Source organism: Artibeus jamaicensis, unplaced genomic scaffold (genome assembly GCF_021234435.1).
Source record: "Artibeus jamaicensis isolate MK-2021 breed Jamaican fruit bat unplaced genomic scaffold, CSHL_Jam_final contig_490, whole genome shotgun sequence".
Lineage (NCBI taxonomy): Eukaryota > Metazoa > Chordata > Mammalia > Chiroptera > Phyllostomidae > Artibeus > Artibeus jamaicensis.
In genome coordinates, this window is record NW_026521861.1 from 22574627 (window position 1) to 22591057 (window position 16431).

The window sequence follows — 16431 nt, forward strand, 5'->3', positions numbered from 1 at the left end:
AGCAAGGGGCAGTCCCGGGTCAGAGGGGATGAAGCTCAAGGTCACAGAGCTCAGTGGGGACCAGAGGGACAGTCCTCCCTCCCACACCAGCCTCTGTCCTTCCTGGGATGAGTCCCTACGCGAAGACAGCGTCTCCCTGCCTCCGAGGGCCCCCGCCGTGCGAACCAAAGCCGTCCCTGTTAGGACCAATAAATCCGAAGTGATCTTTCTTCTCCTTAGTTTTTAGGGTTACATAAATTTCACCCACGTAATTTTCCACGCTTGGATCTATTACAGAAAGCCACTTCTGTTGTAGGAGTTAATTGATAATGTGATTTGTTATGTTGCTGGGACATAATTCAGAAAGTTATTTTAGCGCCACCGGGACTCATGTGCGAGCGAGCAGGCGCGGGGCAGGAGCCGAGAGCGCCGGTGAAATATCTCCCGAAGCTCTTCCCCCAGGTCTGGGCGCCTGCCAGCACCGCGCCCGGGAAGCCCGCACGCATTTCCAGCGCCGCTCTGCTCTAGATTTATTCCTGGTCATTAGTTAACTTAAAAAAAAAAAAAATGGGAAGAGTATGTGTTTGGAAAAAGGAAAAAAAGAATCCAACAGTAACGGGCATCTCTGCTTTTCGATGTTATCAAAGATGAGCTTTAAAAGCTTTTAACCGAGTTGATCACAGACTCAGAGGAACATGCAAGCAGTGCAGGGAGCCGGGGCGGCCTCCGGGGGACAGCCGGCGGCACACGGGCCCAGCGGCCACACAGTGTGCCCCGTTGGCCCCCCGGGGTACAGGCAGTGTGCGCGTGTGTGTGGGCATGTGTGTGCAGGCAGCTCCCTGCTGTGTGATCTCCTTAGAGACCCGTGTTGCTGCCGCAGCCAGCACTCAGAACTGGCCGGTCACCCCAAGGCTCCCTCGCTCCTGTTCTCAGCCCCTGCCCTCTGCCCACGGCGTCTGCGGGCTGGCCCTCGGCGCACATGGGAGCCGTGGGCCACACGGCACTCGGCCGGCCACACTGCCTCTCCACCGGGCATGGCGCCCTCGAGTCCGCAGGGGTCAGCACTGGTCCCCTCGTCCAGGACAGGGGGATGTGACTCGTGCGGGTGGTCTCTGGTTTTTGCTGTGACAGGATGAAGCTGCCACGCACACTCATGCAGGCGATTGTGTGAACACAGGTGTGCACTCCCCCGGGGTCCATGCCCGACGTGCCCCAGCCTGGTCGCATGCCCACTGCAGCCTCCAGGGGGCTCCCAGCCGGCCTCGCCCCAGCCACATGCCCAGGGGCCTTCTTTGATGTCCACACCGGCGGTTTCCGGTTCAGCTACCTGAGCAGGTTCGGCAGCTGTCTCTCGTTCGGCAGAGCGTGCCGGGCCGGGGCGGGGGGTCCCTGGTCCTGGTGCCGCCACCCATCCACTCAGCTCCCAGGTCCCCCAGCCCACAGGCGGGAGGTGCCAGCGGCCCCTTGGCTTGGCATCATCTGGCCCTTGGGTGGCTGCCAGGTGCTAAGAGGCCAAGGTGTCTCCCGGTGAGGCAGGCAGGGACATGGCGTCCCCCCAAGTGCTTGGCACTCAGTCATTGGTGACAACCCCACCGTAGAGAACAGGACAGCAGTCAGCAGGCAGGACAGGTGGCCTCAGCGGGGCCCCCAGTGACGTCAATCTTGCGTCCCTGATTCAGGGGCTATGAGGCCCCGCCCCCTCCCACTTGCTGGCTCCTCCCGCTCGGCCCAGCCCACACCCCCAGCTCCTCCCCTGCACACGCCCTTTCAGGGCCCATGGGACCTGCCACAGGGCTGGAGACCCAGGGCGGCCAGTCCAGACCGGAGACGTTTGGAGAGAGTGGGCACCCCATCGAGTCCTGCCAGGCCCCGCGGAGAGCGGGTCCCCAGCGTGGGACCAATGTGCCAAGGTCAAGGGCCAGCAGGGGGGTGGAGGGTGGACATGGGCCTGGCCTTCCTCTAGTCACCATTCCACCCATCACCTCCTCCCGAAGCTGGGGAAGGCAGGTGGACAAAGCCACGGAGCCAGGCGCCCATGTCACCTGCCGTGCATGCCCCCCCCCCGGGTTCTGCCACCCTGGGCTTCTCATCTCCAGCCCCATCTGAAGACACAGCCCCACCAGGACACCCTACCAGCCCTCAGGGACCAGCACTACAGCCAGCCTCCCGCCACCGGCGAAAGCAGCAGCACTTACATCTCGTGGCTGGCCTGTCCCCTCCTTGGCCCAAGTGTGAGCCAAGCCCCCACCCACCCAGTGGGGGGCCCTGGGGGAGGCTGGGAATCGTCCCTCACGGCCCGGCCCTGCCCCTGAGCTGGGAGGTGGGAGCAGGCGCCAGTGTCACGGCTCCCAGGCCCCAGAGCTGTGCCCAGGCCACGCCTCCTGAGCATCTTGGCCCCAGAAACCACACGCAGAGGTCAGAGGCTGGGACACATCGTTTATTGAAGGGCTCACACAGGACGCAAAGGAGCCCAGCAGGGCTTCCCGTCTGGGACTCAGCTCACCCCCTCCAGGGGCTTGTGGGAGGTAGAGACCACCCCTCAGCCGGCCCAGGGGGAAGGTGCACCCGAGGTCCAGGCAGCAGGGGTCCGCCCCTGGTGTGGCCCTCACACCACCCGTCCGCCTGGCCCCTTCCCTGATGGTCCCACGTGCAGGGGGGCTGCAGAGCAGGCAGCCCCCCCGAGAGGGTCTACGGTGATGGGGGGAGGCGGGGGCAGCCCGCTCAGCGGGAGGCCCCCGGAGAAGGGCGCCCCAGGGGCGAACAGCCAGGGTCACACGATGGCCTGGTGCGGCAGCCCGTACAGCACCAGGTTGAGGCTGACGGACAGCCAGTCGGGGCCACCCGGCGCTCGGCGGGGCGGCACCCTGTCCTTGGAGGTCTGCAGAGCCTCATCTGAGGGAGGGGACGGCAGGCTCAGCCGGCTGCACGGCTGGGGCCCCAGCCACGGCTGCCTGCCTGGGTGGGCAGGAGGAGGGTGCCCCCGGGTGGACGCTGCTGTGGTCCCTCACAGCTGGGGACGCGGAAGCCGGGGGCTTCCGTGAGCTCAGGGCCTCCTCCCGTTGCCAGCCAGCTGCCACCCCATTCTGGTCCCTTCATGTGACAGTGCCCACACTGCACCACAGTGGGGCGCAGGTGCCCTCCTCTGCCCCAGAACTGCCACCTGCTGGCTGCTCTTCCCCAGCAAAGCCGGAGGTTCCCGCGTCCCCCCGTCCGCTGTTTTGGTCCCCAGGACCCGGGAACCTGGTGCAGCCGGTTCGCTCACGTTCCCCCACAGGTTCACTCACTCATTCACTCACCGCCCCTCCCCCTGCGGCTCGTCCTCCTGCACAGGGACGGGGACGGCCTCTCCTTACCGTAGCCGACCACTTCCTCCGCTTCCATCGTCTGGAGGAGACGGACCGCTTTCCCAACCGGCTTACCGACAGTCAGCAGATCTGGGGGGGAAGCTCCACCTCAGATGGGCAGGGACCCCCAGTGGGCGTCAGGGGGCCCCAGGGTGTCACTCACTCTCCCACAGGATTCGGGCCCGCAGCGCGTTGTCCTGCAGGGGCGTCCACCACTGGTTGGCCAGGACGCTTCGGACCCCCGCCAGGCTCAGCAGGACGGCGGCCTCGATGGGCGCTTCCACGGACGTTTCCCGGGCGCTGCCGGGGACGGGGCTCCGTGGGACAGAGCCCACGCCGCGCTCAGCCCAGGTGGCACCGGGGCTGGGACGGCGGCTGGACTGAGAGCCCTTAAATCATCGCCCTGGACGTCAGGAGCTTCCCCAGCAAGGGCACTTCAGGGCCCTCCCCACCACAAGGGGGTCCCTGCTCCACCGTCAGAGCCACCCACCGAGGCCCGGGGGGTGCGTGCCCTGCCCCCACCCTGCTGCCGGCCCCACTCCCGGTCATGCCCTGGGCGGCGAGGCCACGGGGGGGATGTGCGGGCTGCAGGGTGGGTGGGGGCAGGTCGTGGAGGCCCAGCCCCTCCTCGGGCCCTGCCCACTGTCAGCAGGGGCTCTGCCGCCACTGCCCAGGGGGCCCGCCCATCGCTCCTACCCCCCGCCCCCACAGCCCAGCGTGGGCTGCTGGGCACCTCTTGTGCTCCGAGGACTCCATGGTCCGCCGCAGGCTCTCATGGGACCGGCTCAGGTCCAGCAGGACCATCAGCTGGCAGTCTGTGGGACACAGTGGGCCAGAGACGCAGCCCAGTCTGTCTGCAGCTCGGGCTTTATCTGCAGACCCTTTCCTGGGACCCGCCAGCTGCACAGGCACTCGGGGACATCCGTCCTGCCCTGAGCCCCACACCCCGGACAGCTGCCCCGTGCAACGGGGCCACAGCATGGCCGCCCCGTGAGGAGTCTTGCTCCCAGCACGCCACAGCAGCCTGGGCGTCTCCTTGGCCCCCAGCGACCACGGACACAGGGGCCAGTGCCCAGGATGCAAGTCATCGTGGGCGTGCAGGGCACCCCACTCCCCACGGGGGCTTGGCCAGCTGGACTTTGGCACCCCCGCCAGCTGTCCGCAGAGGGGCCTTGGGGGGCACAGCGGAAACCCGGCCGCGCCGCTGCCCCGCGGCGCCTATGACCTGGCACCGTTCCTGGGCTTTGCTGGCCGTCCCACTTCACAGAGGAGGGCACCCTTGGGGCCCCCGCAGATGCTGCCAGCCACCTGCATGGTGTCCTGGTGGGGGCAGGGCCTCCTCTATGCCCAGAAATTCGGATGAAGGGACCAGTGGGGAGGGGTGGTGGCCATCACCCTGTGTACACAACCCCGCCTCCCTGGCCTCTGCCGGCCGAGTGGGGGACGCCCCAACCGCAGCCCTGGCTGGTCCACGGGGCCTGGAGTCTGCACCGGGGCATCTGGGAGGTGGCGGGGGGTGAGAGGCTGTCCCTTGGCCCTGCCGCACCCGCGTCTGGCGGCCGACTCCTGAGGGAGATCCCTGCTCTGATGACCACAAGGTTGCCGGCCACCGAGAGGCCCCGCTCACCGTGTAGGTTCATGGCAGCCAGCCGCTCCACCGACAGGTGCGACAGGAAGCGCTCCATCCCGTAGAAGAAGAAGCCCGCACAGCTGCCCAGGGCCTGCTCCCACTGGGCCTGGCTGGTAGGGAGGGGGCTCGGTGGGCGGGGCAGGCAGGTGCGGGAGGACAGGTGGAGGACCGAGTGGGCCCTGATGTCCTCAGGGTGACGCACGCTCAGGACACGCCCTCAGAGAGAACACCCCTACGTGGTCCCTGCCCCCGTCCGCTCTCCCTGGAAGGGACCCTGCCCGCTAGGCTCTGTCTCTGGGACGTGCTAAACGGACACCCGACCCCGGCAGGCCCAGGCCCCAAGGGCAGCACAGGGCAGGCCCGCTGGTCTGGCCGCAGGACCCTGGGCAGTGCCGGCCCGGGCGCCCGGGGCCTCCTCTGTGAATGGCGGACGAGGACGAGGACACCCTGACCCGGGCACCTCGGAGGCCGGTGTGTGGGGGACACAGGCCGGGGTCACCAGGCAGAACGGGGGTTCAGGCGGGAGGGGCAGGTGGGGAGGGAGGCCGGAGGAGACTGAGGGCAGCAGCCCCCTCGCGGGGGACACCCGCCGTCCCTGCCACGCGTGGCCCCCCGGGCCCAGGCGCACCTGGGGAAGGGCTTTTTGCCCAGGTGCCCCGACCAGCGTGCGGTGAAGGTGTCTTTGAACTTCTCCAGAATCTCCCGGGTCACGGAGACAGGAGTCAGCGTCTCTGCAAGGGGAACGGAATGAGGACGCACGTGTGGTGGCGGGGTCTCCCCCCGCCTCGGGGAGACTGATGGGCCACGGAGCCGGACACCGGGAGCGCAGAGAGGCCGGTGGGGGTGGGCGGCGCCCGCGCCCTGGGAGGCCCCACCGTCACGGGACTTCCTGCAGGAGTCGGCGCCCGAGCTGGCCCACTCACCTGGGCCCTGGGCCTCCTCGTGGGGGTCCACGGTGACTGGGCCGGGGTTAAGGAGAACCAGCACGTCCGGCCTGGGTCGGGGGCGGCGGGCGGGGCCCACAAAGGATACACTTGAAATTGTCTGAGTCCACGGTGATGCAGCTGGAGGGGATGGCCCGGGGCGCGGTGCCCTGCGGCGGCAGACGACGAACGGTCGGGGGCCCGCCTCCCGTGGTCCCAGGCCCTCGGCCCTCGGCTGCTGGGGCCTCGCCCACCCACCTTCTGGCCCCTCTTCGCAGGGCCTCGCTTCTTGAACTCTTTGCCTTTCGCGTCCTTTGTCCCTGTGCTGTCTGTTGGAGACAAAGAAAGAAGAGGTGCCACCGTGGAGGAAGAGGGCCGGCACAGGGCGCCGTGGCAGCTGTCCGCAGAGGGGCACCCGCCGCTCGCCGCGCCGTCTGAGAGGGTTGCTCTGACCTCCCGTGGGCTGCACCTCAGCGAGGAGCCAGGATGGGGAGGGCCGTTCGCTCTCAGTTCTCTGACGTCCAAACGACAGGAGCATCTCACATGTCAAGGCTCCCAGCCGGGTGGGGCCTGGGCCCCGGGCCCGTCCAGCGACCTGCCTGCCCTGCGCTGGGCGGCCCCTCGCTGTCCCCGGCTGCAGGGCCCCACGAGCTGCCGTCTGTCCCTCGCGTTGGAGGCACTGAGGTGCGGTTCGCCACCTCATCCCAACTGTTCTTTCAGCCACTTTTGCCTCCGTGTCTCTTCTGTGAGGGCTCAGGCACTTACGGTAGCCCGTCCCCGAGTGCTCTGGGACACTCTGCTCTAACTCCCTAATCGACGCTTGCTGACAGCGCTGCCAGCCGAGTCCTTTTCCAACATGGATGTTTCAAGGGGGAGACCCTTTGCTGGGGACACGCACAGAGGCAGCCCTGCAGGGGACCGGATGTGTGGCCTGTCTTTTCCGCCCGTGACCAAACCCCATCACTGTCCCCTGGTTTAAACGGGTCTCCGTACGGCGCCCACACAGCGGGTCTCTGCCCGCGACTGGGGGTCCCCCGGCCGACGGAACTTGGTTGGAAGCTGCCGCTCCCTCTGCGTCTGTCCGTCCGACCTTTGTCCCCTCGCCCTCTGTTCCCGCCTTTGTTGGATTGACGAGTCCTTTCCACGACTCGACTCGCGTCACCTGCTGCGGCGTCTGTTCCTCCTTGGAGGTCTCAGTCCCCGCCCTCAGGGTGCGGCACCAGGGCGCGCAGCCCGGTGACTCCCGACCCCGCGCCCCCCCCCCCGACCGATCACGCCGCCGGCCGGTTCCGTCCACGCACCGTAAACCCCACAACACACTGCTATTTTTTTTGCCCCAAACTGCGAGTCTTCTAAGGAGATTTCTAGAAAGGACCGTTGTGAACGTCTGCCTGCCCTCCCTCGTGGTTCCCTCGCGCCAGTTTTTCTGCCTGAGGAACAGCCTCGCAGCCGGGCCTCCGGGCGGACGGTCCCGTCTCTGAGGAAGTCTTCATTCCGCCAACGTGTCCCCGACCGCCTGCCCGGTCCCCAGGGCAGTTCTCTCTCTTTCTCATGTTTGGGTCCCTTTCGTCTCCCGGGTCCGTGGGGTGAGCTTCACCGAAAGTGGGGAACTGGCCGCTGCCCCACCCGGGCTGCTCGCTGGGGCCACTCGGGGGTCACGGTTCTCCACTTTTTCTTGTGCTGGTCGCTGTGCGTGGACTGTCGGCTGTTTTGAATTTCTCCCTGTTGGGAGCTGAGGCTGTCATTCCCGTGTGTGCTCCGAGTGTTCTTTGGGACAAGGCTCAGCCACCCGGGGACAGGCAGGTCGCCTGCAGCCCAGTCTCTCTATTACGGGATGTGCCTCCAGCCGCCGCACCTGAGACTCGTGGGTTCTAACGCTCCCCCTCCCGCTGGAACCCTGAATGTGCAACCGGGCCTGCGTCCACTGCCCTGGACGGCTCTGTCCTTGGCTGTGGGGGGTTCCTCACACCCTGTACTGCCCAGCTCCCAGCTGAAGATGCAGGAACCCCCTGCAGACCTTGCCCCTGTGGGCCCGCAGGCCCTCGCCGGGGGGATCGTGAGGCTTTGCCTGGCCCCTCCCCCAGGGACCGTGGTCCCCGCCGCCTGGTCCTCAACCCCTGAAAACTACTATTTCACGTATCTTGCCTGGGTTTTTCCGTTTTGGGCGGAAGGGTAAATTCACTTTGACTCAGCACGTACCAGGTGCAGTGTTCGTGTGGGCGCCATGCCCGGCGTGGACCCAACCCCCACGGGCCGCTCGCCCGCACACCCAGCCCCAGCTGGGGGGCCACCCGGGCCTGGCCACACAGGTTTGTGAGGCCAGAACATTCCCGGCGGAGCCCTGGACACACACCCCCCTCCGCCTGCACCTTCCTCGTCACTGCTTTCGACCTCGGGCCCCGGTCTCGTACCACAGACACAGGCAGTCCCATCCCACGACGCGCAGTCAGCCTCTCACCTGCCTCGTCCCGGCGCAGACGGTTGCACAGCATCTGGAGGGAGAAGTCCCGCGACAGGGCGGAGACCGAGCCTTCCCTGAAGGCCGACAGGCCCTCCAGGGGCAGCTCCAGGAGGGGCCTGTCCACCAGGAGGACCACGGTGTCGGCGGCCTCGGGCAGGGCTGCGGGCGGGGGAGCGGCAGCTGCGGGCCAGGGCCGGATACCCGCTGCGGCACGGCCCACCCGGCCGCCATCGGCTGTCTGGCCCCAGGACGTGCCCAAGACCCTGGTGTGGAGGTGTCAACAGGCCCCGTCCCGGGACCGGGGTCCTGGGTGGCTCTGAGGCAGCCCCGGCGTGGGCGGCCCCTCCCTGAGGCAGGCCCTGGAGTGACTCGGCTCCGTCTGACCTGGGAGCCGCCTTCCCTGCACAAGCCCCTCCTCCCCAGGGGCCTCGGAGGGGTCACAGGCCCTGGGGACGGCCCTGAGAGGATCTTTCAGAGGAAGGGCTTCTCCAGGTGACCAGGTGTCCTCGGAGGGCCCAGCGGGGACCCCTGCTTCCCGTTAGGGGACACCCGCTCCTCCCAGCACACACTGCACAGCATGGACCAGGCGACCTCAGCCCTCCGGGCCCCGAGCACAGCTGCGCCCATCTGGGTCCCAGGACCTTTCAGGGCAGAACCTCCATACAAAGGTGACCTCGGGAAGTCACACCCTGGCCTCCGCACAGGCGTGGGAAGCGTGACTTGTCTTCTTGGGCCACCACCCTCTGCCTGGTGCACGGGCCCCTGTGGGCACCCAGGGCCTCGGCTCTGAGCACTCAGTCGAGGAGGGCACTGCCCAGCACTTTCAGGAGCCAAAGTTCTCTGACAGAGCGACTGGGCGTTTCCCTCCACTCACCAAGCTTTTGCCAGGGAGAACAGCGGATAATTGAAAAGCCTTTAAAAAGAGCCGTTTGTGAAGTCAGGCCCCAGGAGGGATTAGCCCACGCCTCATGCCGCTTCCCGTCTGTGACGGCCACCAGTCACTGGGCTGTCCAGGAGCTGACCTCTGCATGCGGGCTGTGACTGGAAGTGGCGGGGACACCCCCTTCTGGGACCTTCCCAGGCACCAGTGGCACTCGGCACCCCAGAGAAGCTCGGCCCGCAGTCCCCAGAGCCTGTTCCTGGTGCCCCTCGGCAATCAGGGGTCAGGGGTCCGGGCGAGTCCCAGCTCAGCTCCTGCTCCATCAGGGACCAGGGCGCTCTCATGGCTCCGGCCCAGCTGCCTCCCCGTAGCGGTCACTCACCCTGGGGCGACAGGGACAGCTTCCGATCCTTGTCTTTGCCCTTTGGTTTCCCCAGATCCATAGTGGCCACGGGAATCTGTATTCTGAATGTCAAAGGCACACAAGCAGATATTAAAAATACACAAACATCACACAAACCAGCAACCTCAAGCCCATCGCTTTGGACCGTTGCCCATTAGCACAGTGAGCGCTGCAGACCTGCCTCTCTGCTCCCATTCGGAGACCAGCCTCTGGCACGGCGCCAGCCAACGGGCTCAGGTCCCTCACTGACCAACGGGCCAGTCCAGGAAGTCCCAGGCCCAACCCCTCTGCCTGCTTGGCTCCCAGAAATACATCAAAGGGCCAGCCTTTCCCCCTGCTGCCCTCCACCCCCACAGACTACCAGAGGGGCCTGAGAGGTGGGGGTTCAGAAAGACTGTAGGCAGAAGCAGGACTTCCCAATGGCAGACGCAGGCTGGCGTTCGCAGGTGCATGCGCACCAACAGGCTGTGTGCACTCCCGCTCGGGCCAGGGCCTCCCTCCCTCCCCCACCCGTCACTGGGCTCCCTGGGGCGTGCAGAGCTCTGGCCCCTAAACGGGAGAAACAGCCCAGCACAGGGACCTGGCCTCGGAGCCTCGGAGCAGTGGGAGCAGCGGGCGCAGGTACTCCTCGGTGGCCGCCAGCACGTCGCCGAGTCTTGGGAGAAGGCTCCCCTGCATCTCGGGGTGCACACCGCCTGCTTCCTGTCCAACCCAGACAGCCCGCGATCAGAGGGTGCCAGGGACCCCACCATGTGGAGACCCCGCAGGGAAAGGCTCCTCCTGGAAACAGCCGGTGTCCAGGGCCCAGCTGGGCAGCACACCCGCCTGCCTGGTCTAGCAGGGAGGCCGGCCTGGGAGTCCAGCAGGGCCTGGGGTCCTGTGGGCCGGCGCCCCTCACCCGGCTTTCCCCGCCCTGCCTTCCCGACAGCAGGGCTGCGGGCCTGAAGCCTCACCAGGCCGGGTTTAAGGGCCATGGCCTCACGGCCCACTTCCGCCTGGGTCTGCTCCCAGAACTGCTGGGCGCTGGCCAGCAGGCCAGAGAAGGTGTCAGGGCTCACGGCCACTCGGGCTGCCTTGTAGAAGCCTGTAGAGTCGGACAACACCACTGTCTCCTGGTTGATGGCCTCACGGACATACCCTGGTGCGTGAAGCCTCGGGATTCACTAGCAGACTGCGGGCACAGGGCTTCCCCACCAGGCTTGCCCCCCGGGAGGCCAACCCTGCGGACAGCCTGGGAGCCTGGCCAGGCCCAGGGTGGGGGGACCAGCCCCATCAGGCGGGAGGGTGGGCCGGGAGGGCAGGGGTCCTGGATGGCTGGGAAAAGAAGAGAAAACAGAAACTCGGCATTTGAAATGGGCCGAGGCTGCAGACGCTGCAAGGGGCCAGTCCTCTGGGACCAGGGGCGGGGGGCTGCCCCAAGGCTCCGGTCCTGGCCGAGGACAGAACCCAAGGTCCCTGGGGATGAGTTTCAGGTGCAAACAGCTGAAGGTCCTGAGGAGACAGTAGTTCTGGGGTCCCGGAGCCTCCGGCAGGTGCTGAGCAAGGCGCAGGCAGAATTAGGGGCCTGGGCACGAGGGGGAAGCGGGGTGTCCACTGAAGAAGGACAGCGGGTCCCGCCACCAGTGTGACGGCTCTCGAGGAGCCGTGGTGACCGTGGGCCAGCGTGGCTGTGGCTGGAGCTCAGACTGGCTGCCACCATGCTGGGTGCTGGGGCTGGCCTGCTCTGAGCCGTCCCAAACCAGACTTCGGGGGTGGACTTGTGTCTCTAGGTCAGGGGCGTGCCCTGCATCCAGGAAGACCTGCTGCAGGAACTCACCCCCCACTTGGAACGCCTTCCCTTTGGCCCCGGGGATGGGCCTGGGTATCTCGTAGGAAGCGCCGTACAGCTGGGTCCTGCGGATGGGGTGCAGGGTGGGGCCCCAGGGTGGCCCCAAAGATACAGATGCTGTGACCCACGTACACCCCCAACAGGAGCCCCCACCCCACCGCGCTGTGGCCAGGTCAAGCTGTAGTTAAACCAGGTCTGTGCGCACACCACCCAGCACAGCTAAATGTCCGGGGGTCCCCACCAGCTGCCTCCTCTGCGGACAAGCTGACGGGCCTGCCCCACAGGTCTGGCGACCTTCCGGGCAGACGCCCCGGGCCCCACGGACAGGAGGAGGCACTTGGCCGCCGCCGGCCTGCTGTGGGGGGAGCAGGCGCACTGACGGGCAGGACTCACCTGTCAGGGGAGTGGTGCAGAAAGAGGATCCGAAAAGCGGGAGGAACCTCACTCAACAGGTTAAAGTGTTGTTCCGTGACCTGGAGATTCTGCCAAGCCTGGATGACAAACGGGGATCCGTGGGCTCGGAGGGTGAGGGGCGGGTCGCAGGGATTGAACAGGCGCGGGCCGGCCGCTGGGGCCTCAGGGTGCAGCCTGCAGAACTCGAGGCCGCCACATGGGGGCAGCAGAGCACGCAGAGTCCCGGGGCGGGGAGTTTGCGGCCCGGCGCGCACCTGCTCAGGACCGACAGCCGCACTGCCTGCCGCCCGCGGCTCCGCCTCCACGCACAGCCTTGTGCGCACACACCGGCCTGCCCCTCTCCCTAGGCGCGTGGCCTCCAGAGGCTGGGGGTCGACCCCACAGCCCAGGGCACGGACCGATCTGAGGAACTCAGGGCGCCCCGCCACCGCCCTCCCTGCGTGCCCGCCGACGCGCGTGAGCCGACTGCTCGGATGCACGGCTTCTGCTCTCTCATCAGACGAGCTGCGAGGTTGCGGCGCTGGGCGAGTTTGGAGGGCTCCCCAGCCGCTCACCTTGGATACGGCGGCCAGCCGCTGCTCCACGCCGGCGAGCAGGCGGGCGGAGGTGTGCTCCTGGAGCTTCAGCCTGCGCTGGAGCTGCAGCAGGGCCGCGGGCTGCGAGCTGCCGGTGTCGGCCATGGCAGCGAGTAGCACGCTCCGCATCGTCTCCGAGGCGGAGCAGCTCTGGAACAGGTGCGAGAGGGGTCCCCGGGGCATGGTTGAGTGGGGCTGGGGCTCACGGGGGCCCTGGAGGATGCTCCTCCTTCTTCGAGGGCGCCCCCCTCCGCGGACGCCCGAGTACGGAGCCGCACCTGGGACAGCGCCAGGAACTGGCAGGCGGCCTCTGGGTCCAGCACGCCAACACACTCCACTGTCTGCAGGCTGGCGTCTGACGCCACATCCAGGAGCCCGTTGCCCAGGGCGACCTGCAGGCTCTGCAGCAGCACCTCCGACGCCTGGGCCAGGTACCGTCGGGCCAGCGCCTTCCTCCTCTGCGGGCGGGCGCAAGCGCGGGCTCAGGCTGGCTCCAGGGCGGAGCGGGCGCGCACGGTTGGCGGGGCGGAAGGGCGCAGCGGTACCTTCAGATCGGAGCCTTGCCGGCGCTCCTGCTCTCCTGGGGCCTTCCTGAGGGCCCGGTGGCTGCTGCCGCGCTGCCGCCGCCCGTCCCCATTCTCCCGGAAGATCTGCACACACCTGAGGCTGCTCGACTCTTTGCCCACCTAGGGGACACACCTCCTGTCAGCGGCACTTGGGGCGAAGAGCGCCCCGCCCAGCATTGCCTGCGGGTCGGGCGTCTGTGCAGGAGCCTGTAGCAGGAGGACGTGGCCTGCAAGTGCAGCCGGAGGGGAGTAGCTGGGGGTACGGCTCGAGCTAAGGCGTCCCTCCGCGGAGCGCTGTGCTCACTTCAGCCCTGCAGACTCAACACCCCCACCCCCACCAGCGCTCTGCAGTGTTGGGCAGCCTAAGCCAGTGAGCCATGCGCCCGCCTACTCTGGGGACTAGGGGCTGAGGCGGGAGCCCTGGTCTGTGGAGTCATGGCAGGGAGGGGCAAGAGGAAGCAGGGCTGGGAAAGAGCTGGGCCCGGCCACCTGGGATTGAGCACACGTTTCCCGGACAGCCCCTCTCGGGAGGGCCATGTTGGTGCCACAGCAGGGGCCTCCATCCACCTGGACCTGCAGCAGTCCCCTCTCTGCATCTGGCCTCTGTCCCCAGAGACCTGGCAAGACTACTTCTTGCCCTTTCTCCCCTGCTGCGGCCACACCATTCTCCCTAACTGGGGACAGACTGAGGCCAACTTGCAGGCTGGTTCTGAGACCAGGTGCGGGAGGAAGGCTTTGTCGTCGTTGCCGAAACACAGGCAGCGGCTTGGTGAGCAGCCAGGGCACCTACCAGGAGGCCCTCCTGCCAGTAGGAGGTGGGGGGCACCGGGTCCGTCCGCAGGGCCAGCAGGTGCAGGGCCTTCCCCGCTAGGCCCAGCAGCCGCGCACGGATCTCCACGCAGCCAGCACTCAGCGGCTGCAGGCTCCCCAGCTGGGCCAGCACCACGTGGGCCAGGGTGCGCCGCAGGGTGGGCCACTGCTGCAATGCAAACAGCGTCAGGGGCTCGCCCTGCCCCCAAGACGCAGCAGGCCCTGCCTCTTCCTCTAGTGCCCCCATCCACCCCTCAAGACCCTGGGAATGGGGACAGGAGGCCCTCCTGAGACGCGCCCCTCCAGCTTGGGAGCAGTCTCCAGGGTTTAGGCTACGGGAGGGCCACTGACGTTTGCTTGCACGACCTCAGCCAAGGGCTCAGTGATGTGCCTGAGCCACAGCCCGGAGTCAGGGCTGTCTGATCCACAGTTCTGTCCGGTCAACTTGATTCCTGATGCAGGGCACTAAAAATGTCTAAAATGGCAGAATGTGTCCTTTGGAACGAGCGTTCTGCAAACTCAACTTATTTTTTAAACAAAATGCAATTCGCATCGTGGGCTCTTTCACACGTGGACATGGTCGTCAGAGCAGTCGCGAGACCGAAGGGAGAGCTGAGAGGGCTCAGCAGCCGTCCCGACGGGACCTGGTTTCATCAGCCAGTCAGCTTCAGTGGGGGGCAGTGGGGGTTCCAGGGGCAGAGATCTCGGGGGGCATGCATGTGAACCTGGCCCCCCAAGTGCCGCCCCCCCCCGGCAGAGCCCCCCCAGCCGTGCCCAGGCCACGCAGGGGCGGTTACCAGGCCTGTGGAGGTGTAGTCAGTGGAGCTGTGCAGGAAGTCGGCCAGCAGCTTGTCCAGGGAGCCCTGCCCCAGCTGCCGCTCCAGCGGTTGCTCCCGCGCCAGCTGCAGCGTGTCCAGGGCCACCTCTACCAGGGTCAGCTTGAGGCGAGCCAGCTTCCGCATCAGAGGCGTGTTCACACCCTGCGCCGGGCACATGTGGGGACTCGGTCAGAACCCCAGGAGCTTCTGCCGAGGCTCCGAGCCCCTCGGAATCGCTTGGATGGGGCGCCCCTGACACCTCACTGTGTCTCTTGTAGGGGACACCTTGCAGCCACAGCCCCACAGAAAACGGCAGCCATGCCCTCACTCTCCCTCCCACCATCTCCGGAAGGGCCTCCTTGAGTCTGCGCTTCCAGGAGGTTCTGGAAATGGGCGCACGTGACGCGGACCCCCTGCGTCCAGTCCGTCTGGCTCAGCTGTCACAGGGCTGCGTGTTCCTCCAACCGCCAAGCAGACGGGCCAGGCTGCGCGTCCACCCGGCTCCGGTCCACTCGTTACGACTGGACGTCTGCGTGGGGATGCATGTGTTCCCCTCTTGGGGGCAAATTCCGGGGCAGGGGTGGCTGGCGGTGCAGCGGGCCACTTGGTTTTCGGAGAAGCAGCGCATTTCCCAGCCACTGCTGTGCAGGCCGCGTGGCTTCCCGGTCCTCCATCCACGCAGGAAGTGGAGGTTCTGTCACACTTAGAATTTGCGTTTCTCTGATTCACCAACAAGCCTGTTGTCTTTTCACACAATTGTTTACCATCCACGTTTTTGTTTGCTTTTTTTTAGAGAAAGTTCAAACATGCCCATTTTTTATTCAGCTGTTTCTTGCGAGGTTTTCACGATTTGTGTATGTGAGACCTCTGTCGGAGACACGATTTGCAAATGGTTCCTCCCCGTCTGCGACTTGTCTTCATCTTCCTAGTCCTGTTTCAAAGAGCAGAAGCCCAGTGCATCGATTTATTCTTCCCCGATTTGCTGTCGGTGCCGTGGGTTAATCTTTGCTGAACCTAAAGTTGCAGAGGTGTTTTCCCCCAGAAGTTTAGTAGTTTTACCTGTACATCCACGATTCACTTCAAGTCCACGGCTCAGGTGGTGTGGGGCGCGAGCTCCGGGTTAGGTGTCCGACACCCAGCTGCCCCAGCGCCGCCGGTTCGAGACCAGGCTTTCCTCGCTGACCGGCCTCACGTCTTTGTCAAAGGTGCTTTCTGGCTCTGTGGGGGTCTGGCTCTGGGGGCTCTGCTGAGTCCCATTGGTCTGTGTGTCTGATTTTACGCCAGAATCACACCCTTGCGGTCCCTGGTTTTATAATAAATCCTAAAATTGGGTAGTGTTGGGCCTGGTCTTCCCTTCTCAAAGTTGCGTTGGCCACTGTCAGGTGCCAGCAATTCCACGCACGTTCCACAGTGGCCGTGCGGGCTTCTGGGGAAAAGGCGACGGTCATTTTGGGAAGGATCTCGGGCAATTAAGGGAGGAGTGACATCTTGATACTATCAAGCCATGTGACCCGTGAACTTGACACAGCCTTCTGTTTACTCAGGTCTCTTTAGTTTTTCTCAGCAACGTCCTGTGTGCCCTGACCAGTGTGGCTCAGTGGGCTGGGGGTCATCCCGCAAAGTAAAAGCTCGCCGGTTTGAATCCTGGTCAGGGCACATGCCTGGGCTCCGGGTTCAGTCCCAGGTGGGGGCACATAAAGAGGCAGCCCGTCCAGGTCTCTCGCACGCTCGTGTTCCGCTCCCTCTCCTCCTCCCTCCCCCCCCTCTAAAAACCACATGATAAGCACAGTTATTTTGTGG

The 16431-nt window shown here is 66.0% G+C and overlaps 1 protein-coding gene across 1 annotated transcript in view; it reads right to left on the reverse strand.

Moving 5' to 3' along the window:
* Positions 1-2604: 2604 nt before the first annotated feature.
* Positions 2605-16431, reverse strand: part of CFAP46 (cilia and flagella associated protein 46) — a 55565-nt gene continuing 41738 nt past the window's right edge. Inside the window, exons 40-59 of the mRNA XM_053668593.1 lie at positions 14611-14793; positions 13794-13982; positions 12983-13123; positions 12716-12895; positions 12417-12587; positions 11842-11939; positions 11437-11513; positions 10574-10704; positions 10201-10322; positions 9600-9682; positions 8335-8496; positions 6135-6205; positions 5986-6046; positions 5877-5912; positions 5582-5684; positions 4951-5063; positions 4057-4138; positions 3487-3623; positions 3333-3413; positions 2605-2871 (exon numbers count right to left, since the gene is read on the reverse strand). Of these exons, the coding sequence (XP_053524568.1) occupies positions 2750-2871; positions 3333-3413; positions 3487-3623; positions 4057-4138; positions 4951-5063; positions 5582-5684; positions 5877-5912; positions 5986-6046; positions 6135-6205; positions 8335-8496; positions 9600-9682; positions 10201-10322; positions 10574-10704; positions 11437-11513; positions 11842-11939; positions 12417-12587; positions 12716-12895; positions 12983-13123; positions 13794-13982; positions 14611-14793 (2343 nt within the window). The 3' untranslated portion in view covers positions 2605-2749. The remainder of the gene's footprint in view (positions 2872-3332; positions 3414-3486; positions 3624-4056; positions 4139-4950; positions 5064-5581; positions 5685-5876; positions 5913-5985; positions 6047-6134; positions 6206-8334; positions 8497-9599; positions 9683-10200; positions 10323-10573; positions 10705-11436; positions 11514-11841; positions 11940-12416; positions 12588-12715; positions 12896-12982; positions 13124-13793; positions 13983-14610; positions 14794-16431) is intronic.